General features: G+C 39.8%; 1 protein-coding gene across 1 annotated transcript in view; it reads left to right on the top strand.

The window, feature by feature from the left end:
- abcc3 (ATP-binding cassette, sub-family C (CFTR/MRP), member 3) overlaps positions 1 to 24,565 on the top strand; it is a 101,400-nt gene that overhangs the window by 41,927 nt on the left and 34,908 nt on the right. Inside the window, exons 5-14 of the mRNA XM_079261396.1 lie at positions 1,606 to 1,731; positions 1,992 to 2,053; positions 2,712 to 2,843; positions 5,926 to 6,180; positions 11,838 to 12,015; positions 12,096 to 12,257; positions 14,085 to 14,177; positions 17,676 to 17,879; positions 23,655 to 23,801; positions 23,907 to 23,994. Coding sequence (XP_079117522.1) covers positions 1,606 to 1,731; positions 1,992 to 2,053; positions 2,712 to 2,843; positions 5,926 to 6,180; positions 11,838 to 12,015; positions 12,096 to 12,257; positions 14,085 to 14,177; positions 17,676 to 17,879; positions 23,655 to 23,801; positions 23,907 to 23,994 — 1,447 coding nt within the window. The remainder of the gene's footprint in view (positions 1 to 1,605; positions 1,732 to 1,991; positions 2,054 to 2,711; positions 2,844 to 5,925; positions 6,181 to 11,837; positions 12,016 to 12,095; positions 12,258 to 14,084; positions 14,178 to 17,675; positions 17,880 to 23,654; positions 23,802 to 23,906; positions 23,995 to 24,565) is intronic.

The following is a 24,565-nucleotide window of genomic DNA, read 5'->3' as shown; positions in this document are numbered from 1 at the left end:
AATAAAGCTTTAAAGGATGTTAAACGTTGTACTTTATGTTGTTTTATAGTCAAATACACAATAACAACTAAGTGAGTCGTCATTTTGTCTGAGAAGCTGATTTTTATACAGTAGTGAACCGAATCCACCAAACACCACTTCATCCTCCTTCAGATTCTGACAGATTTCCAGCCTTACATTTAGAAGATGGCCACAGCATGACCCACTAGACAAATCACACCATTAATCACTCAGTTGTCAGGTAGTGCTGGAGCACCAGTGTGTGTTATTTTGTCTCAAAAAACACCACTGCTCTATTGGTTAATGCAGGACATTACAGCTAAACATGGAGCTGGATCAGATCATAGTTTTACTGCCTTTGTCAGCGAGAGGTTTCCCAAACTAGGAAGTTTTCCTGGTGTGATTGCGCAACATGCAAGATAGAAGTTAGTAGAAATAAAATAAAAAAAATAAAGACTTGAGGATAAAAATTTTTCTCATCCCCCACACAAGCCTATGTTTTGTCTGTTTACCCACATTGCCGTGCGCACGTCAGTGCACTGCTTTCCTGTATTTGGTTCCTCGATTTGAATCGGAATTCATTTGCGCATTCCCGATACCTCAGATGAAGCGAATTTTCTGAGCAAACGCAGCAGGTTTCTTCTCAAAATAGCTGACGAGAATGAGCCCTTAATGGTGACGCATGTTCATGGCAGTTTTCTGTAGCTGACATGTTTGCAGGTACATTAAGAAAACACATTAGGTGTGTGGATTGGTCAATCAGGTTCTTTATAGTTATTATTATAATATCTTTAGACATGACTTTGCACACAACGACAAAGCCTGTAATTAGTTTATTTTGTGTTAGCATGAACAGATAGCAGTAAATAAGACACTAGCTGCGTTTCTATTACATTTTTTGCAAAATAAAAGCAATATTTTAATTCTGACAAACAATTGCGATTTACGGGGGTTTCCATTAAACAGTGTTTAGCACATTAGCTTCAAATCTTGTAAAATCTCGTTATTTGCGAGATTTTACGAAAATTGCGGTTGTTGCAAAGTAGTCACGTAGCGTTACTTTGGTGTTTTTTACTTGCTGTGGAGAACTTGCTACGGTTTTTCAAAGGTTTTCTCCCTTATTTTTTCCTCTGAAATTTGCTGTTGTTTGTTCCGAACCGCGCCATCTTTACAGGAAAGAAACTGGTCACATGACCCCACACGTCACGTCCGGAGAAATAACTGCGAAAAAAGTGTTTACATTACACTTTTGCGATAAATTTCTATATCAAAATATCTGAAAAACCATCTCATGACAGCGTAAAAACATTTTAGCGATATTTGAGACTTTTTTTTAACTGTCGATGTTTCCATTAGCGTTTCTTTGTTGCAATATTTCGTTTTCGCACAGTTCTAGGTGTGATGGAAACGCACCTAGAGTGTTGACACATTAATAAAATGTAAACATGAAAACATCCATAATCATGCATATTTGCATGCTACATGTTTATATGCTGCATACGTAACGTTACGTACACACAGACATCTATAACAAGAAGAGCTGTCCAGTTAAATGTTGGAGTTGCGAAATTTTCATTCTATGAACCACCGTTGTTTCCGTTTCAGAGCCAAGTCACTGACACGCTGCGATTCACCACCTTCTACTTCTACTTCAGCCTGATATGCTGCGAGCTGATCCTCTGCTGCTTCAACGAGAAACCTCCTCTGTTCTCCAACGCCGACACTGACCCAGTGAGTGCTTCGATTGGCTTCGCTCTCCACCAGTAATTCATGCAACACATCTGTGTCACTAAACATCTAAACATCTCATATCTACACGCTGATGTATATTTAGCGCCTCGAGCAGCTGAGGCTCTGATTTCGCTCGGGGGCAAAGCAGCAGCAGCCCTTCGTGTGCACAAAGAATGTAGTTGTTACAGGAAAATGTCGACTTTATCCTCATTTAACCTCCCTGACCTGATTTTTCTGCACATTTTTCAATTTTCTCGCAGAATCTCTGCCCTGAAAGCACAGCAGGTTTTCTCTCCAGCATGACGTTCTGGTGGTTCACGAGGTGAGCTCACCTTGTTTTCTCCACAGCAGAGCCACTGTTTGACCTATTTATTAACATTATAATGTGTGTTTTCCAAGTTTTTTTTAGTTGTTCTTCTCTAAAAATGTGTCTGATTGAGGGAAAAACACTGTAATTAAACACTCATTCTCATCTTTTACAACATATCTGATTAATTATTTGTGTAATAAAGTGTTTGTGAGCTAATTATTGCAGAATCGGTGATTGCTACGATCACCTGAAGCTGTTCGTTTTTGGATTTTTGTACTTTGTTTACTTTATTTCTCATTCCTTGAACAAAGAATATGTTGTTCAGCATCACACTGGTAGTCGTCCAGTCTCTCCATCCTCTTGCTGAAGAATACATCAAGCCTGTTTCCGGAGAAACCCGATCCAGGCGTACTTAACGACAGTTAGCGAATCTGGGAAATTTAATTATGTCTTTTTGTGGAGGCCCATTTTTCAACTGGATGGCTCTGAGATAAAAAGATTTTAGCTGCAGAGTCATTATTTGGACTACAAATGAAGTGCTCAGCAGACAGAAGACATGATACTGAAAATGTTCGAGACTCGTGTCTCATTGGTTTATAGTGATTATATTTGTCAATGTTGGATGACTCAGATTGAATTAAACTGCTGTTTCTCTCTTTGTGTGTCTCAGTTTGGCCATTAAAGGCTACAAAATGCCCCTGGAGGCCAAAGACTTGTGGTCCCTGAACCAGCGAGACTGCTCCAAGGTGATGGTGCCCAAACTCCTCAAAGAGTGGGAGAAGGAGCTGAACAGGGCCAAGAGGTAATAATTTGCAGGGTCCTACGTATTATAGCAGCAGGTTGTTGGCAAACATGTTCAACCTGGAAACTGGAGACCTGTTGTAACCAGGATACTTTAAAAGGCACAGCTGGTCAATACTCAGATCTTACCTGCTGCTATATTTTTTTAACTAATCTTGTAAGTAGATTACTCACATGTGATGCTTTAAGAGGAAGCACAAAAAAACCCACAAAAAATTCTGCATGCATAAATTTATGTCTTTTACTTTCCGTTTTAGTCAGTTAAGTCATTTTTCTGCCACAAGAAATTTACTTCAGCTTCTCGTTCATGTGCAGTTTGCTCAGTTTTTACTGTTACTGAGCAAATCTGGCCTCGTTTTTCAGAGTAGCTGCGCTGTTACGTCTTTGTGAGATCAAAAAAAAGGAGAGGATGTTTTCTTAGAGGGCAAGGCTCTGTGTGTGTGTGTGTGTGTGTGTGTGTGTGTGTGTGTGTGTGCGTGCATTTGCTCAGGCGTATGTTACCTCCTGTTCCCGAACTATTGAAACCATGAGCGTGCTTTACCCAACTCTAGCAGCAGGATTACTCATGCTAATGTGAAACCTACTACTTACAGCAGCGAGGAACCTCCGAATGAAAAGAAAAGAGAAATAAAACCTTCACACACACACAAACACACACAAACACTGATTGTTACAACATTTCATCCAAAAGGCCATGCAGATCTCAGAGAGCTCTTTTTTTTGTTCTCTTATTGCTCTTATATCTCTGCGAATCACTGTCCTTCCTCAGTTATCTGCTGAATTATCGACTTTTCTTCCATCTGTGGAAATGGTTTAATTTTCAGGCTGCGGGAAGAAGAACTGAACTAAGTTCAGAAAGAAAACAAAACCAAAAAAAACTTGCTTGACAAGTTTGCTGAACTTTGTTTCCTCTCCTTTGCACTTTTCCTGCCTGAGTTTCGCTCTGCTTTCGACACGAGAGCAGTTTGTAAAACGATATGGAAAAGCTTGATTGGGTCTTTTCAGCCTGATCAGGAAATCTGTTGGGTTGGGTTGTTTTGTTAAGCTGGGCTTTAACTCCTCCACATTGAGCTGATTTGAACGTAGACTGTGTTAAGTCTGTATAAATGTCTTCTATCTAAATGTTGAGTCATTTTTTCATTGTGTCTCAAAAGTCTTTCTGGAAGAAATGACTCATTTCTGGCAAAGTTGCAGATTTGTTTTCATTGTTTGTGTTGATGCAAGATACAGGAGGTGACCCAGTTTGCATGTTCGGCAACTGCTGACTAAAAACCTGACAGAGAGCCGAGCAAAAACAAAACTTCTATTTAAAATGAAATATTGCATAACCTAAATGTTAAATTCCATGAACCCTGATCAACTGGTTCTACTTTTCTGTACTGGTTTCTGTCCATGAAAGGGTGCCTCAGGCTTCTGTATTTGGTCCCTTTTTATTCTCTATTAATACAGATCAATCAGTCAATATTCATGATCACTTATACTTTACAAAAAAATGCAGTGCTAAGTGCTTTAAAACTGTAATGAACAACATTAACCCCTTCCTTACCCCAGAGCACAAACCCAGCAGTCATACATGTACATGAGGTATTCACATGGACACACATGCACACATAAAATAAAACGTTATGCAGCTTATGGCAGTAAAAACCCTGTTCTAACCCTCACTGACCCATCATGGAAACTGATAAACGCTAGAATAGTAAATAGAAGATGTTAAGCTGCAATTAAAAAAAAAAGAAAACAAAAAGCAATAAAATAAAATGCACTAAATACCAGTCATAGTCATGTAAATATTTGTTGAAAAGCTTTTTTTTAAAAAAAAAAAAAAAAAAAAAAAAATCAACACTCCCAGCTTCCCTCAGATCCTCGGACAGGTTGTTCCAGAGACGAGGACCATAAAGACTAAAACATGCATTTCCATATGTTTTAGTCCCCATTTAGGATTAAACACCAGCCCCGGATGGCCTGAGGGCTGCAAGTTGTAAAATAATAAAAATAATAAAAGTATTTTAAAATGAATCCAAAAGCATATTAACGCCATCGAGCCCAGACGTACACGTTTGATGCTTACAGCTTCTGAGACATTTTTAATCAGTTTATGGCTAAAAAAACTTTGCTCAAAATCCTGTTGATCCCAGTCTGATACTTGTCTTCTGCCCCCAGCCATGAAGCAGGAGATTATACTCATAATTTTGACTTATGACATGGTAATAAATAAAAATCCATAAAAAAATAGTTTACTAAAATGTTAAGTCCATTTAGGCTGAATGACCCAATGACTGCAATCCAGATCCAGGTCCTGTGTGTGCAAAGTGAACCTAAACCATCAATCTGTCACCACCATGCATGACAGTTGGTATGAAGTGTGACTGGTTTCCTCCACGTGCTGCTCTGGTCTGTCTGAAGGACATTGTTACAGCAGGCCTGGAGTTTGTTCAGATGCAGCCGTGCTCATCAAAAGCTGGGTTTATACATGCACGGCGTCTGCATAGCCGTAGTAATTAGGGTTGTGACGATATGCTTCTGTGTGATTCAATTCGATTCAGAATTTTGGGTGCCAATATGATTTAAATTGCAATTCTCACGATTTTCCCTGAACTGAATTTCCCCTCGGGGATGAATAAAGTATCTTTGATTTAATTTGATTTGATTCTTTGAAATTTCTGACTTTTGTTGACTAAAAATAATAAATAAAATAAAAAAAATAAAAAAACTTTATTTTCTCGTCTTTTTTTTTTTTTTTAATTTCAATTAAGAAACAACAACACAGCAGCCAGACCATCATTCTGCTGCTATAATGCCCAAGAATACAAGTACTGTCCTGTTAAATTTCTTGGTCTGAACATCTGGTCCAGCTATAATTGAGTAGCCCTGCAATACACACACACACACACACACACACACACACACACACACACACACACACACACACACACACACACACCATACAAACACCATAATATGTGTAACTGCAGTTGCGTAAGCAGGTGCAGCTGATGTATGGTGACTGAAGCCTGTTGTGATGATTGCTTTATCCATTTCAAATGCTTTCTTTTTTTTTCTCAAATCTCTCCAATCCACAGTGAACAGAATGTGTCCAGCCAGGCTACGTACGCCAAGCCTCCACCATCTACCACCAACCACATCGCAGGAGGAGGGGGAGCAGGTGAAAGCAGCCCAGAAGAAGTGGAGGTGTTGCTTTCCAGTCAGAAAGTTCCTCCCCGTCACCCATCTTTTCTACGCGCGCTCCTCAAAGCCTTCGGACCCTACTTTCTGATCGGCTCGGCCTACAAGCTCCTGCAGGATATCATCACCTTTGTCAACCCTCAGCTGCTCAGGTAAAACAGAAAGTGCACGCTTCCCTCTGCTGCAACACAAACAACCATTGTTTAAGTGTTACAGAGAACTCTTTACATGACATCTTTTTGCATGTTGTGTGTATATGTGTGTTTGCATCTTGGTTTGCTTTATCCAAAGTAAGCCGGCTGTCTTTATTTAAAATGTATACGGCCTTTGTTCAGCATGTAAATATGTTTCCTTGTTGTGCTTCTGGTGGCCCAGAGGGAAATTTAATGTGAGTAAATGTTCTGTGAGGACCTTATCTCCAAATACCTGCGAGATAAGCTTTCGCAAATAGTTGGCCACAAAGGTTTCCTGTTGTATTTGGTGGCTGTGATGTGACTCAACACGACTAATTATTACTGATTATATTGCTGACAGTCATGTGACAGAGAAAAATGTTGCGTTTGCTCTAATTTAGTCTGGAAATTCTTATATAATGTTTTATTTGTAAGCTATTTTCAGTTTGTTTTATAAATATATGTTAAAAACCTAAACTAAATTGTATTAATAGTATACAAATTTTACTTATAATTTCAAATTGTCAGTTATATTTCCATTAATTGGTTCCTTTTTGTCTTGGTTGTAGTTTTTAAGTTAAGAGTTATGACCTGTTAATGCTCGACGCAGAAGATGGAAATGTAGACAGTTTCATCCATCTCCTGCTTCGGTTCGGTCCGTTTTCAAGGAGCTTAGCTATCTGTCACTTGATGCAGACAATGGAGTGAAGCAATCGGAAATCGTACGAACAGTGTTGACTTGTACACCTGACACACTACCAGTGAAACGAACAAACCAGAGAAGAAGAAGAGGAACGGGATGACGACATCACAGAATCCGCCAAATAAAAATGCATCTGAAGAAAACACAGAAGTTAAAATCAGCAAAAATTTACTGGTTTTATTCTTCTACTTCTTCTGGTGTAGATGAATATTATTCCTCTTTAAATCCAAATACAAGTTAAATGAAGGTTTTATTCTCATTTTAATAACAAATCTATTAATTCCTCTGGGATGTAAAAGTAATTCCGATCGTTCTGGGCATGCTCGTCACCTTGTCCCGATGACAAACATATTCTCCGTGGTCTTCTGCTTCCCGTCTCCGGTACTTTATCTTCTTTCTCCTCCTCAGTTTCTGCAAAAAGCAAAGTAATATGATCTCGTTGAGGTGGTACTTTTATATTATACTCAAAATAAAATGGTTCTTAATCTATGGTTTTTCATGTTATATCTTAAAAGACGAGATGCAGGAAGTGGAGTTTGTTTATTTCCGGTAGATGTAAATACGTCACGTCTGTCCTCTGTCTAATCCGAACCCTTTCCAATTCCAACCCTCCTGATCTAAAGCAGAATTAAGAGAAGGCGAATAAACATGTTTTCCATGTAAACACAAATTTCAGAATTACTATTTCCATGTAAACCCGAGAAATAAAACTTTATTTCTGAATGATTTATTTCCAAATGATTAATTCCGAATTAAAAAACATCTTGTAACTGCAGCGTGGTAGAGCAAGTAGCGGTCCTTTTTTTTTCATCTGCAAAAGCAAAAATATATATCTCAATGCCACAGTTTGCCGCAGACATACAATGGCTTTATGTGTGTGGTCCTATTCTCTAAACATCACATTTTAATACAGAAAAATGATAAACTGCTACACGTCGATCTAAACAAATATTTATGTCTGTTGTATCACTTTTCAAACCGGTTTCACTGTACATTCAATCCTAACTGGTCTCTAAACACAGTCATGTCACAATCACATCCAAACATTGTCAAATCAATCAAGTCAACCATGTATTTCCTTTCAAGTCATGTATTTATGTGTTTATGAACAACTCCTGAACAATACAGGTTCATAGTTTTACTCTTCAGTCTTCTGCTTGTTTGAAGTTGCTAGGCAACCAGGCTTGCTACTAGCTAGCCATTTTTAGCATGTACCATTGACAGAAAAAGGAACATTTATACACAATAAATCATAAAACCTGACTTATAAACAAACATTTAACATATTCACAAGTCATCCGCACAGTTTCCACTCTCCCTTACCTGCAAAGAGCAAAATTATAGATTTACATACAATGGCTGAACGCTTGTGTGTTCTTATTCTCTAAACGCCACACAAGAATTGCTTTGGAGTTTGACACTGCATCTTGCTGGATAACATTACATTTTTGAACAATAAATCAACCTTTCTTCATCAGAAAAACACAGACACTTTTCACAAGCCTTTGAACATTAGCTGTGCTAACGGTGTGTTCAGACCAAACGCATTTTGAGCGTTTTTGACGCTCTTTGGCGGAGTTCGGTGCCGCTGAAATCAGCCAAAACTGGTAACTCTTACAGGGTCAGTTAGGGCTGTTAGGACAGAAAAGTTTCTGCAAGCAGCCTGCAGCTCTTGTTTGTGGAGAGAACTGCACCGCTGAGGATCATTATGACTTGTTTAGAGAGCATTTTCAGAAAGCCAGTGTCTGCTTCATGAGCCGCAAGTGAGCAGCATGCATGAACACTGTCGTGGGGCATCTCAGCCCCATGTCTGGGTTCACCAGATAAATCCTCCAGGAGCTGCGAGCTGATCACTCTTATTGGTTGACGCCCCGCGTCAAGCGGCCAAAGTTCAGATTTTCCATCGCTGGCTTTTGACTTTACATGGAAACCTGCCACTCTTGACGCTGAAAACACGTTTGGTCTGAGCACACCGTAAGAACAAATAATAATGAATCAAAACCAAAGATGAAAATAATTGTCATTTAAGTCTAGGAACTCCCTGATAGCTCTGTCTGCCACAACCGAAGCCAATGTAAAAGCCATGGTGGTATGAGGGCAGCGACATGTGATGTAGTTTGAAATGGATGTCCCCATTTCTGCATGGATGGGAGAATAAATAAGCCTTTAATGGGAGACTTACTAAAAAAAACATTTTTCTGTTTATACAAGTTTAAAAACAGCAACACTATTTCCCATGGTTAAAGTATGCCGGAGACATTACTGTGTATTGTTTTCAGGTTTTGCTGCTCATTTTCTTTCAGCCCAGCACTGAAAGTCAGGGTGTGATGCAGGATAATCACAATACCGTAGTATTCAGCTCAAAACCAGTAACTAAAAGTGCTTGATACAAGTTCCAGTGCCTCGTGAGGAAAGACACAAATTCTTGGTATGCCTTGTTTTTCTTAGAAAACAAACAGCCAGCCTTGTGTAGTGTACTTCAACTGGTGTTGTTGTGTTCAGCTGCAGCTGTGCTTTGTGGAGGTGTGTGTCAACTGATGGAGGCGATGGCAACACTCCGGGTATCGGTACTCTTGGGTATCTGTTGTAACCTGATACTGGTTTTCATTATCAATTAACTTTTTGTTCTTAACACCTCGATTGTGCAGTCATTAATCTTCTGTTAGAATACAGGAGCTTACCAGGCTCTCACCCTGAGGTATTGTGTTTCCTAGATGTGTTTAAAGCCTATGCTTGATCATGTAAAGGCTAAATATTTAGGTAATGCTACAAATACTAAACTAACTGGCTTGACTGTCTGCTCCACCTATGACCTTTATCAGGTTCCACTAATTTGCTAGTAGTTAAACCAGTTGACATGGGGAAGAATGGGTAGTTTTAAAGGAATTTGGCCTGAATCGTGACTAATGCTTCTTTAAAAGTTGCTGAAAGCGCCATGTTGACTTGTCTTGTTTTTTTTTGTTTGTTTGTTTTAATTTAGGAAAGACACATTTTTAAAAAAGAAAATACCCATATTTCAGCTAGCATGCGGATATGTTGGCCAGTTAATCCGATTGTGTGTATCATATTCTTCTAGGTAATTTCTGAGGACAGTCTGAGTCATAATGCAGAAAAAAATTCCGAAAAAATTACCCACATTTAAGCTCAAACATGACGTCATGTTGGCCAGTTATCACGATCAGTGTTGGGCATATTACTTTAAAAAAAAAGTAATTACTTATAGTTACATATTACTTTTCTCAAAGAGTTTTTAGGTTAGTAACTCAGTTACCATACAATAAAAGTAATTAGTTACCCAGCAAAATAACTGACTTTATTGTTCCATTTGTTCCATCACGCTGTTATATATCATATCTATATTTTGTTTAATATCTATATTTTGTATATCTATATTATGTATAATATCTATATTATGCATAATATCTGTATTATGTATAATATCTATTTGTTCAAATATGTTAATATTAATCAAATGACAAAAAAACAAAGAATAATAATAATAACAATAAAAAAATTATCATTATCATTATTCTTCATTACATTACTCCATTACCAAAAAAATAATGTAGTTAGTCACGCCGTTACACTTAAACGGTGTTACTCCCAACACTGATCATGATGGTATGTGCCATACAACCTTTGGGTAACTTTTCAAGAACATCAGAGGTTTTTTTTTTTAATTAAAAAACATCCTTAAAAATGCCCACATTTAGTCTAGCACAAGCTTGGCTAGCTAACACAATGGTACTTGTTATATACTTGTTGGTAAGTTTTCAAAAATTTCTCAAAAACTAAAGCACACTTAAGCAAGCACATGCCACCATTTAAGCTAGCTTACATAATGACATGTGCTGTCCCCTTTTAAGTAATAAATTAAAAAAGTCTTAGTCATGAGGTAGGCCAAGGTCTCTTATATACAACTTATGTTTTATGCAGTACATGCGGTCATGTTGGGTTGCTGAAATGATGTGCCATGCTCTTTTCAATAATTTCTCAGCAATGTCTTGGTCATGATACCTTAAAAACTACAAACATAGCCAGTAAGCCAACATCTTAGTACTTGTACTAAAAAGAGAATATGTCAAAATTGAAATAGCTTTCAAATTAACAAAGTCACTTAGCATTTAAGCTAATTACCCTGATACAGAAATACCAAGCTAATATCTTACAAGTTTACATAACTAGCTTTCTGACAAACTAGCATACTACAGCAAGAGTATGATGCTAAGCTAAATCGTGTGTGTTAACTCATTTTAGCAATTAGCAAAATATAAAATATATATTAGTTGTGAAAAGCAGCTTTAAGAGGAGAGATGTTTACCGAAGAAAAAGAAAAAATAGCAACAACAACAAACAACAAAACAATCCAGTAAAATATTGTGTAACTGGCAAACTCATCTCAAAATGTTGCCCACAGTTTCTTTCAGTCATACTCGGCTTATTAGTCATTTAAAGTAAAAAATAAATGAACATGTGTTAAATACAGGACCATCAGATGTTTGTTAGAAGGCACACAGATTGTAAGTTTGAGGTCTACTTTGTTTGTTAGCAGAGAGACAGCTGATAAAAGTATGCAGCATGTTTGGTTTTGATTATTGTCACCATGTTCCATCGGAGCAGCAGATAACTGTCGTATTTCCTGATTGTGTGTTGATAGGCAGGAAGGGAACAAGGTTTTTATCAAACACTAAATGATTCATTTGAGACTTGTTGGAACTGGTTAGTTTGTGTTGTGAGAGCTAGTATTTATTTTATAGTGCAGTATTGTGGTTCATATCAAGCTGTTCTTATATATTTTTTTAAAAACTGCAATTTAATCATCTGATATGATGTGTATTTAACTGAATAACGTTGCTAATGCTGTACTCATATCATGGTGTCAGGAAAGTTAGCTTGAAGTTAAGAGACTTTTTCCATCTTGCCCCTTTTCCAGAATGTTGATCTCATTCACGAAACAGAAGGGTGTTCCTGATTGGTGGGGTTACACGCTGGCCTTCCTCATGTTCTTCACAGCCTTATTTCAAACCATCATCCTGCACCATCACTTTCAGTACTGTTTTGTCACCGGCATGAATGTCCGCACGGCTCTCATAGGAGCCATCTACAGAAAGGTATGCATGAAACAATCCGTCATTTTTTTCCTCACATCAAAGACGAATGGTTGCTTAAAATAAACGCATTTGTTCTTCAGGCGCTGGTGATAACAAACGCTGCCAAGCGTTCATCTACGGTGGGAGAAGTAGTGAATCTCATGTCTGTGGATGCACAAAGGTTCACGGACCTCACCGCTTTCCTCAACATGCTGTGGTCTGCTCCACTTCAGATCATGCTGGCGCTGTTTTTCCTCTGGCAGGTACGTTGGTCATGACAGGAAGTTTCACAATAACTGACAATGAAAATATACTATAAAAAATTATTTGAGTCCCTCAAGGTCACCATGTCCATGGTGGTCCTGCATCCAGGCTCATGCACATCTGTGATTTCCACCCTGATTTAACTCTGAACTGGTGAAGATCCTCACTTAACTAATAATTTCAAAATATAAATGTTTATGCACCACAGGTAGATGAAGAAGAAGCAGTTTTCTTCATGAACAAAGCCGGTTTTATTTGATGGTCTGCTGATTGGAAAAATGTAACAGAAGCAATCGATTCTTTACCTTAGATCAACTCTGCAGAAGTAACGTATTAATGGTGCATTTACAAACAGAAGCCATGAAAAGCACAGTGTTCTGCAACCTGATGTGCTGGAGCGTTTGGACCTTCTACAATAGGTCTTAGTGAATAAACAAATAAAGCACCAACAAATGTTTTTTAATAAAAATATGATGGCAAATGCAGGTTTCAACAGGTTTTCCTGTTTTTTTTCTTTTACATGGAATAATTGCATTGAGTTTCCGTAACACACCGACAGATTTATTTTTCTTGTCAAAAAGCTGAAAATATGAGCTTTTTTTTTTTTTTTTTTAAAACAAAAATATCTCTATCCCATTGAGGAAAATGTATCTGTCCTGTTTTTTTTTGTTTTTTTTTGAAGAGCTTTATGATTTTTTTTTGTTTTATAACCTAGAATAGAAATAAAATTGTAGTTCTTGAGAAAAGCAAATTTCTTACAGTAGCTATTTATCAAGAGTTTTGAGTCCTTTTACTAAAGGTCATTTGTGGCTCTAAATGAGTTTTATTTAGCTGAGCTGGTGTCAGAAAGGGCTCTTTGGACATGTTAAACACCAGACTCGCCTGTACAGTATACACCCTGTATAGAAATGATCAAGACGGACGGATGCTGGCTGCTTTCTGAACACATGAGCGAAGGTGGTGAAGGCTCACTTCTCCATTATTTTCCTATGAAACTCACACGATGAGGCAGAAATCGTTTGCCTCCCTCCATCCAAGTGATGGGCAATATTCGTGTATGCCAAATTTTGTGCTTGTTGTCATTGGCATGCATGTGGGAACTTTACCTGGATCAGCCTTGAGGTCCACCATCTGCCATGATGATATTCACCATGCTGTAGAACAGGATGAAGCCCGAGTTGTCTTTTTTCTTTAGTACAGTAGTCAACAGCAAGATTTCTGTCATTTCCAGCAAAGTCTTCTGATTCTTAATCCTTGATGAGAGCAATCCATGTGGACAATGTGCTACCGCCATCGCTGCTGCCATCGCTGCTGTTTGTTGTTTCCTGTGTGTCGAGCCCTGGCAGCAGCATGTGAAGAAGTGTTGTACCAGAAACACCATTATTTGATGAATAGCTTCCCAGATAACAGACTGGTGATGTTTGGCTGAATCTGGGTTACTTTTGGATCTTTTGGCTCAGTTCCAGTACTAGCGAGTGTTGTGTGGGCCAGAAGTGGTCCAGATGTCAGTTTCTGGCCTGGCTGTGAATTACGGCCAGTATTTTGTGGGTTAGAAGTGGACCTTATACAGGAAGGATACCAGTTTTTTTGTGTGCCACATATGGTGAGTTTTGGTGGTTAGTCAAGACGTTTGGGCCAAACATTGTTTGCCGTCTGGGTTGGAGGACTGGACTTTATTTTAACACTTTGTTTCATTGTTCTTTTTTTAGTGCTAATGATGAATCTAAACTTTTGGTGCAGAGACCTGCTTTGTTTACATGGACGTGCACAGAACAGCATTTTATCTGCACGTTATTTGACTAACTGATGGCTGCTGTCGTTTCCAGAACCTCGGCCCATCTGTTCTTGCTGGAGTGGCTGTCATGATCATGCTCATCCCTTTCAACGCCGTCATTGCCATGAAGACGCGAGCCTACCAGGTACGAAAAGTTTGGCATTAATATGGAGAGAAATTAGTCTCACAATTGTGTAACATGATTTAGAACTGAGTAAATTTAATGTAATTTGAAGGCAAATAGCAAACAATTAGAACCTGTAAAATATTTTTACTCATGCATTCATTACAACCGGCACAAACATGAATATTTGCACATTTTTTATCGTTAACTTCACAGATGTAATCGCTTCCATGTTAAAAAAAAAACCTTCCTGTACAGATTATTAAATGCTCGTGGACTCTGATGCATAAAGACCAGATTACATTTGTGCATGGATCAGCTTGCATGTGCGTTCAGACTCGCAGTTCTACAAATACATGCTGTGTTTTGGTGCTGGTGGGATGCTGGATCACATGAAAATGAGTGTTATTCCTCTTCATAAGTTTCACAGTTGGAAAGACGTCTTCTATGAAGTTTTTCACCACTCTGTGATTATAACTCATAAATAAATAGAACCTATGATGGTTATTTAGTTTCCCATCAAGCAGAGACTTGAAGTTAATGATCACAATTCTGAGACCAGAAAGCTTACAACGCATCCAACTCTGGGTTTAATCTTTAATCTACTTGCAATTTCGGCCAAATATAATAAATTAGCATTTGCTATATAATCATTTAAATTATAAATGTCAGTACACCAAATATAAAACAGAGTTGTCCTGATTTGAACAAACAAGCAAATACGAGTTAACCTGCATCTTCCAATGTGTTAAAACCAAGAGGTAATGATTTAATTCTGTCTCCAAAGACATCCTCTTACATCTGATTATGGTACAAAAGACCAAGCCCTTTGCCAACATTTAAACACATCTTTAATCATTGTGGGACTAATTTCACTACATAAATATGCCACTTGTAATCTTTTTTTAAATTTTTTTTATAAATTATCTCAAATCCTCAGGTTGCTTCCCCGTATGTTTTTTATATACATGTAAATAAATATTTCTGTTAAATGGGTCACAGTTTCTAACCTCAGATTATTGCTAGATTCCTTAAACAATGCCATAGTGAAATTGTAAAATCACAGACTGCAAGAGAGATGAAAGTGAAGTCTGGATTCTCACTGTGACTAGGTTAATATGAAACCTGTGTGTTTGCCTGTTTAAAATAATTAATCAAAAGATGAGAAACCAAACTATTACAGAGAGAATTTGACTCATATCATTGTGCATGTGTAATACATGACTACTTTCAACTGTGTGTTCAGATGCACAAACAATGATATAGAAATTTTGGGAAAAAAAACTTATATAGATAAACTGTAATATTTAACACAGTTTTGATGTGGAACATTGGGTCTTCTGGCTTTTCATTGGGATTTCTTCTCCAGTTATTTAAAAGATGGATGGATGGATGATAGAGATGGATGGATGGATAGGCAGATGGATGGATGATAGAGATGGATGATGGCTGGATGAATAGATGGATGATTGGATGGTAAGATCGATGGATGGATGGACAAATGGATGAATGGATGGATGATGACATAGAAGGATGGACAGATGGATGGATGGATGGATGGATGATTGAGACGGATGGATAGATGGATGAGGGATGGATGGATGATGGATGGATGGATGGATGGATGATAGGGACGTATGGATGGATGATATAGATGTATGGATGGATGGATGATAGAGATGGATGGATGGATGGATGATAGAGATGGATGGATGGATGGATAGATGGACAGATGGATGATGGATGGATGATAGAGATGGACAGACGGATGGATGGATGGATGGATGATAGAGATGGATGGATGGATGGATGATAGAGATAGATGAATGATGGATGGATGATAGAGACTGATGGATGGATGGATGGACAGATGGATGATGGATGGATGATAGAGATGGACGGACGGATGGATGGATGGATGCATGGATGGATGATAGAGATGGATGGATGAATGATAGAGACAGATGGATGGATGGATGGATGATAGAGATGGATGATAGAGATGGATGATAGAGATGGATGGATGGATGGATGATAGAGATGGATGGATGGATGGACAGATAGATGGATGGATGATAGAGACAGATGGATGGATGGATGGATGATAGAGATGGATGATAGAGATGGATGGATGGATGGATAGATGGATGATAGAGATGCATGGATGGATGGACAGATGGATGATGGCTGGATGATAGAGATGGACGAATGGACGGATGGATGGATGGATGGATGATAGAGATGGATGGATGGATGGATGGATGGGCAGATGGACTGATGGATGGATGATAGAGGTGGATGATAGAGATGGACGGATGGATGGACAGATGGATGATGGGTGGATGATAGAGATGGACGGACGGACGGATGAATGGATGGATGATAGAGATGGATGGATGGATGATAGAGACAGATGGATGGATGGATGATAGAGATGGATGATAGAGATGGATGGATGGATGGACAGATGGATGGATGGATGGATGGATGGATGATAGAGATGGATGGATGGATGGATGGATGGATGATAGAGGTGGATGGATGGATGGATGGATGGATGATAGAGATAGATGGATGGATGGATGGATGATAGAGATGGATGGATGGATGATAGAGACAGATGGATGGATGGATGATAGAGGTGGATGGATGGATGGACAGATGGATGGATGACTGGATGGATGATAGAGATGGATGGATGGATGGATGATAGAGATAGATGGATGGATGGATGGATGGATGATAGAGATGGATGGATGGATGGATGGATGATAGAGATGGATGGATGGATGATAGAGACAGATGGATGGATGGATGATAGAGATGGATGGATGGATGATAGAGACAGATGGATGGATGGATGATAGAGATGGATGGATGGATGATAGAGACAGATGGATGGATGGATGATAGAGACGGATGGATGGATGGATGATAGAGATGGATGATAGAGATGGATGGATGGATGGATGGATGGATGGATGATAGAGATGGATGGATGGATGGATGGATGATAGAGATGGATGGATGGATGATAGAGACAGATGGATGGATGGATGATAGAGATGGATGGATGGATGATAGAGACAGATGGATGGATGGATGATAGAGACGGATGGATGGATGGATGATAGAGATGGATGATAGAGATGGATGGATGGATGGACAGATGGATGGATGGATGGATGGATGATAGAGATGGATGGATGATAGAGATGGACGAATGGATGGATGGATGTATGATAGAGATGGATGGATGGATGGATAGATGGATGGATGGATGATAGAGATGGACGAATGGATGGATGGATGGATGATAGAGATGGACGAATGGATGGATGGATGTATGATAGAGATGGATGGATGGATGGATGATGGAGATGGATGGATGGATATTATTGACTTCTATTTTCTATGTATTGTAGAAGCTTCAGCACAGATTTCTCTTCAGCTTGACTTAATGTCTGTCTCGTGATTATGGATGACATTATGTCCGGTTTTTGTGTCTTTCTTCTTCAGGTGGAGCAGATGCAGTACAAAGACGCTCGCATCAAGCTGATGAACGAGATCCTGAACGGCATCAAAGTCCTCAAGCTGTACGCCTGGGAGAACTCCTTCAAGGAGAAGGTCCTGGGCATCCGGCAGAAGGAGCTCAACGTGCTGCGCAAGACGGCCTACCTGGGAGCGCTGTCCACCATGGCCTGGACCAGCGCCCCATTCCTCGTAAGTCCTTGTGTCCGGAAGGGACAAATGAGTGTGAAGAACGTCAGAGAAAACATAATTCTGTTTATTGGTTCTGATGACAACTGCACTTTTCTTTTCTTTTCTGAGAGAGTCTGCTTGACCTTATAAAGCTTAAGGCTGGGCTTTAAAGGGTTAAAGGAAATCTCGCTGCCTTCAGGCAGCTTTCATAAGCTCAAAAGTCCCGTTTTACGGCTATAAATACAACTCAGTGAGTGTTCGGACGGCCCCGATCACACAAAGGAACTTTATTGGAAGCTGTTTTGAAAATAAAGTGATGAGGAGCTTATTTTTATGCAAGCTGCAGAAGGAAGTGAAGATTCAGGTCAGATTTCAGTAATGTTGCTTTGTGGACACCAAAAGAATCTACATTTATCGCTCAAAGAGGATTTCCTCATCTCTAGTTATCAGATCTTTTCTCCTCATCTGCAAATATTGATTGATTTTCCTTGATTTGTTTCTTCTTTTGAGCGCGAATTGTCTGCATGGCACCCCTGCCAAGGCTGGCTTGTGATATCAGGGTCACATCTGGCTCATAAAAAACCTGCGATAACCTCAGTTAGACCGGGGTCCTTAGACCTTCTGGCCACATCTGACCCACATGAGAAACCCCAGCTCTGATAACTGAGCCAAAAAAGTTGAAAGGTGCAAATGTGCACGCTAATCCTCTGTCACTGACTAACCGAAGCCAAACAGAGGAAGTGCTTATCACATCAACGCTGTCACAGAAGATGAGGAGAAAGGGATCCTGGCCGCCATTGAAGGTGGTTTCTGCTTCTTAGCAACATAAGCTTTTGAGCAAGGGGCCATGGAAATGAGGTCATGCAGACTTTCGGTGTGAAATCCACCCTGTTTACCGTGTTTAATAGCTGAAAAAGTTTGTATAAGCAAAACTACCATGCGCCTACAATAAGCACGATTTTCTGTAGATTCAGCCATGTTGTCGTTTGTGGATCTGCTGCTGAACCGGCTGACGTTGGAACTTTTTTCCCGTTGTGTGTGACGAGACGTTGTGGTTGGCTGGAAGATTAATGGCCTAAAACTAAAATCTCCTATTTTATTCATTAGTCTGATCCAGTGTCGCAGGGAAGCTGGCACCACCCTGGACAGGTTCGCCAGTCCATCACAGGGCCCAAACCAGAATAATTATTGGTCAATTAATGGTTTGGATGCTTTTTATGGGTCTTCTTGAGGTTGATCATCTTGTCAGAGAACAGCACACCATGCAGTTATCACTAAAACACTGAACTGTTGTATAATTGCATTCAGAACTGTAGAAAAAGTTTAATTAAATCCACCTTAAAATGCTATGATAGAGACGGACGGATGGATGGATGGATGGATGGATGGATGGATGGATGAATGAATGAATGGATGGTAGAGACGGATGGATGGATGGATGATAGAGATGGATGGATGGATGGATGGATGATAGAGATGGATGGATGGATGGATGAAAGAATGAATGGATGGTAGAGACGGATGGATGGATGGATGGATGATAGAGATGGATGGATGGATGGATGGATGATAGAGATGGATGGATGGATGGACAGATGGATGATAGAGACGGATGGATGGATGATAGAGATGGATGGATGGATGGATGGATGGATGAATGATAGAGACGGATGGATGGATGGATGGATGATAGAGATGGATGGATGGATGGATGGATGATATGGATGGATGGATGGATGGATGGATGGATGGATGATAGAGGCGGATGGATGGATGGATGGACGGATGGATGGATGGATAGATGATAGAGATGGATGAATGGATGGATGAATGAATGTATGGATGGTAGAGACGAATGGATGGATGGATGGATGGATGATAGGGATGGATGGATGGATGGATAGATGGATGATAGAGACGGATGGATGGATGGATGGATGATAGAGATGGATGGATGGATGGATGGATGGATGAATGATAGAGACGGATGGATGGATGGATGGATGATAGAGATGGATGGATGGATGGATGGATGATAGAGATGGATGGATGGATGGACAGATGGATGATAGAGACGGATGGATGGATGATAGAGACGGATGGATGGATGATAGAGATGGATGGATGGATGATAGAGATGGATGGATGGATGGATGGATGGATGGATGGATGGATGATAGAGATGGATGGATGGATGGATGATAGAGGCGGATGGATGGATGGATGGATGGATAGATGATAGAGATGGATGAATGGATGGATGGATGGATGGATGAATGAATGTATGGATGGTAGAGACGAATGGATGGATGGATGGATGGATGATAGAGATGGATGGATGGATGGAAGATAGAGATGGATGGATGGATGAATGAATGAATGGATGGTAGAGACGAATGGATGGATGGATGATAGAGATGGATGGATGGATGGAAGATAGAGAGATGGATGGATGGATGATAGAGACGGATGGATGGATGGATGATAGAGACAGATGGATGGATGGATGAATGATAGAGACGGATGGATGGATGGATGGATGATAGAGATGGATGGATGAATGGATGATAGAGACGGATGGATGGATGGATGGATGGATGGATGGATGATAGAGATGGATGGATGGATGGATGAATGGATGATAGAGACGGACGGATGGATGGATGGATGGATGGATGGAAAAAGTTTAATTAAATCCACCTTAAAATGTCAGAGTACTTTCCAAGTTCATTCTGACATTCAACTATCCCCAACTTGCCCGAGTAACTAAGTAGTGCATGTATTTTCATATTTACTCTGCAAGATGTGCAGCTGTTTTATTACTGAAGCAACTTTATTTACAAGTTTTTAAAATCAATTTAGTTTTTTTAATAATCAGTGAAGCTGATTACTGATGCAGTCCTGCGTTTTGGTAAACGTAGCTCGTCGCAGACCAGTGTATGTGCTGAACGTGTCCTTCTTTCCTGGAAAAAGCCTCCTAGTTGTTCTCATTGTTGAAATCGAGACAAATTAAGTTATAGAAAACAAAGACAAAATGAAAGATTGATTGAAAAAAATGTCTTAAAATATGAACACTGTTGAAAGAGACACATTGAGGTGCTTTGCAAATCTCATTAAACAATATTTCATCCACACCAAAACATTTTAGATTTCCACTAAAATCTCAGGAGACATGAGGCTGTAAAAGCTGCAGGGGTCCGCTCCTCTGTCCCTGTGAACACGTGAAAAATCACACTGGAGGTTGTATGATTATATATATCTGAAGGCGGAGTAAATTACTAGTGAAATATTGTGTGTGAGATGATCACATCTGTTCAGAAACCTGGCTTGCCTGCACACGGGAGGTTTTATTAGCAGTAAAACTCTGACTTTCCACATCAGTGACTTATTGACCAGTTCGACCTCTCAGCCTTACAGCCAGTTATCTTTGATGTCTTCGGTTTGATTTCTTGCTGTGTGGTTCTCAGATGTGAGTGCAAGGAGTTACTGTGAGGACCCAGAAGTTCAGCCACACACAAAGGAGCTGTGAACAAAAGCCAGTTTATTTGGAGGATGAGGAATGAGAGATGATTCAATTTAATTCAATTCAACTTTATTTGTATAGCGCCACTTCACAACAATGTTGTCGCAGGGCACTTTACATACACGAATCAACATACACATCATTTCGAGCCACTTCATACATATCCTATAATAGAAACCAACTGATTGCATCGAGTCATGACTTGGATCCAATCCCCCATCCTGAGCTGCATGCGGTGACAGTGGGAAGGAAAAAACTCCCCTTTAACAGGAAGAAAACCTCCGGCAGAACCCGGCTCAGGGAGGGCAGCCATCTGCCTCGACTGGTTGGGGTGGAGACGACAGGAAAGACAGATCAACATGTACAACTGCACTTATTCAGGAAGACCTGCGGAAAAAAGGAGAAATAAGTTAGAGACGGCAATATTGGCATATATTTATACATTAATATATTAGAGTAATAGAGCGAGGTACTTCTCAGTGCATCAGGTAACATCCCCATTGCTACATGAGTAATGGTTGGCTAGACTACCCATAACTATAAGAGCAATGAGCATAACCTGGATAGTTGAGACTAAAGGAGCAGAGGATCAATCCAGGTGAATGAGCAGCTGTGAGAGCCCAGGCTCCAGAGACAGGGTCAGGATGGAGACAAGAGGTCAGGGTTATGACGAAGCACTTATCCAAGATGATAGGCGAGGTTTGGGGATCCAAAGACATGGCCAGACCAGAAAAACCGAGAGGCTAGAGGTGGGTAAGGCAAGGAGAGTGATCCTGGGACGTGAAGCGATGGGTTGGCAACTAGAGACAATCCGTAGAGCGCTGGACAACAACTAGACATGAATCTGCTGATAACCTGGCAGAGGGGAAGAGACTGGAGAGTGTTTTAAGTTGGCTGAGTCATGAAAAATGGCCAGAAGACCAGCAGAACCGAGACTGATGAGCACAGCAGGTTAGCAAGCCCCAGGTGGAGCTCCAACTGATGAGTGCTGGCAGGTCAGGGAAGAAAAACACGACAGTAAGTCACTTTGGATAAAAGCGTCTGCTAAATTACTGTAGAATAGAATAGTTGTAAATACAATTTTAACACTCTGGGGCCTCCGCCTCTATCATCCATCGTCGGCGATGCCAGGGACCACGTTGTGTTTAATCGAGCATAGCTTTCGAACCACAAAAGATAGAAACTTACTTTTTCCCCCTCTTAATCGGGAGACTCCGGGCTTTCAGACGGTAGGTCCAGCATCACTGTAGCCCATTCATAAGTGATACAGTGTTGTGTCAAAATAGGTGTTCCAATCAGAGCCTTTGTCTTTGGCGCTTGACACGTGTTTGTCCAATCAGAGCCTTTGTCTTTGACGCTTGACTCGTGTTTGTCCAATCAGAGCCGACGATGCCTCAGGAAACGCCTCCAAACAGTGTCAATCACTCTGCATCGGTGTCATTAGCAGTCGGATAGCTGCCTTCTGTATTTACAAGGCCGATGAATTATGAAAACAACAGCTTTTACGCACACATACCATGCGTAATTGCTCAAAAAAACATTTGCGTTACTCAAGTGGTTTATTTCAACATAAACGACACGATGGCGTCGTAACAGATGTATAACTTGGTAACAGATACAGTGTGTGCAGCTGACAGTGATTTCGGAAAGCTTCAGTGCTTCAGTCCCCTTCAGTACCTTTAGTTATGCTTTGAAATTATAATACTCTTTATTTCAAGCAAAGGAGCCTCATTTACATAGCAGTTTATGATATTTTAGTTCAAAATAATAAAAAAAAAAGGTATAGGACATTATGAGATATTGAAAGGTGGTGTTTATTAGCATCTAAACTAAAAAAAGTCAGGCGAGGTTTATTTCTCTAAAATACCCTTGGTCCCCAGAGGGTTAAAGTGACTATAAACTTGGTAAAGTTGCATTTGAGCCGGAGTTTAGTTTAAAAGTCATTACTCAGCGTCGCTCCTCAGAAAGGAGTTGAAATTTACCCGTCACTGCCGTCTGTCTCAAATGAAGCAAATCCAGGCAAGATCAGGCGCAGAGACACAGCAGCTGTCTATCAGCTGTCTGCTGGCAGCATAACCTGCTCCGTCGGGGAGGTTTCAGCGGAGCGGCATCTGCCAAGCCTGAGCACGTTTTCTTTTCCTTCAGCTGTTCACATGAAGTTTGTGTGAAATATTTAGTCTTTTTGCTGTGTGGGATAAACAGCTGGAATTTGCTGTTTACATTTCCGCTGCTACCTGTCTGTGTCGACGCTTCAACAGCTTGTTTGTTTCCAGGTCGCCTTGACAACGTTTGCCGTGTACGTGACTGTGGATGAGAACAACGTCCTGGATGCGGAGAAGGCCTTCGTGTCGCTGTCGCTCTTCAACATCCTCAGATTTCCTCTCAACATGCTTCCCCAAGTGATCAGCGGCATCGTGCAGGTGGACCGCCTCTCCTCTCTGCTGCGTCGATCCTTCCTTCCCTCTCCGTGTCTTTTCCCTGCTGCAGCTTCGATTAAACGTTCTTGTGTTTGTTTTTCACCTCAGACTAGCGTCTCCCTGAAGCGGATCCAGAATTTCCTGAGTCATGATGAACTGGATCCAGACTCGGTTGACAGGAAGAACGCAGCTACGGGTGAGACGTCTACAAATGCGCTTTCGCCCAGAGAGTATCTGGATGATTAACCCTTTCATGCATCGTGGTCACTATAAAGGATGCCTACACGCTTTGTTGTCAGATTTGTAAATGAACCACTTCAGTGGATGTGAGTGAGTCTTCCATTACATTACAACTCATTGAAGGATAAATAAATATAAGACAACTGAACAGAAATGCAGATAACGCAAGTTTGCCTTTGTGATCAATATGAGAATAAAACGATACTGCTATATTTTATTAGATATTTAAATAATAAAATAACAATTATATATTGTTTTATATTTCATTTTATTTTATATTTATTATTTATTTTTTTATAAATTTATTTTAATTTATTTTAATTTATTTATTTTAATATTTATTTAATAATATATATTGTACTTAATATTTGATGCAATACATTAAAATAAATGAATAAATAAATTGAAAATATCACTAATAAAGTATCAATGAATATGTCTGTAGAGGTAAAATATTGTATTTTTAGAGATGTGGCATTGTTTTGTTTTTTTTTTGGTCAATGCATGAAAGGGTTAACAGCTTTTAT

The sequence above is a fragment of the Telmatherina bonti genome, assembly GCF_933228915.1.
Source record: "Telmatherina bonti genome assembly, chromosome: 21".
Lineage (NCBI taxonomy): Eukaryota > Metazoa > Chordata > Actinopteri > Atheriniformes > Telmatherinidae > Telmatherina > Telmatherina bonti.
The sequence above is the reverse complement of the archived record's forward strand: the minus strand, read 5'-3'. Positions and strand labels throughout refer to the sequence as shown.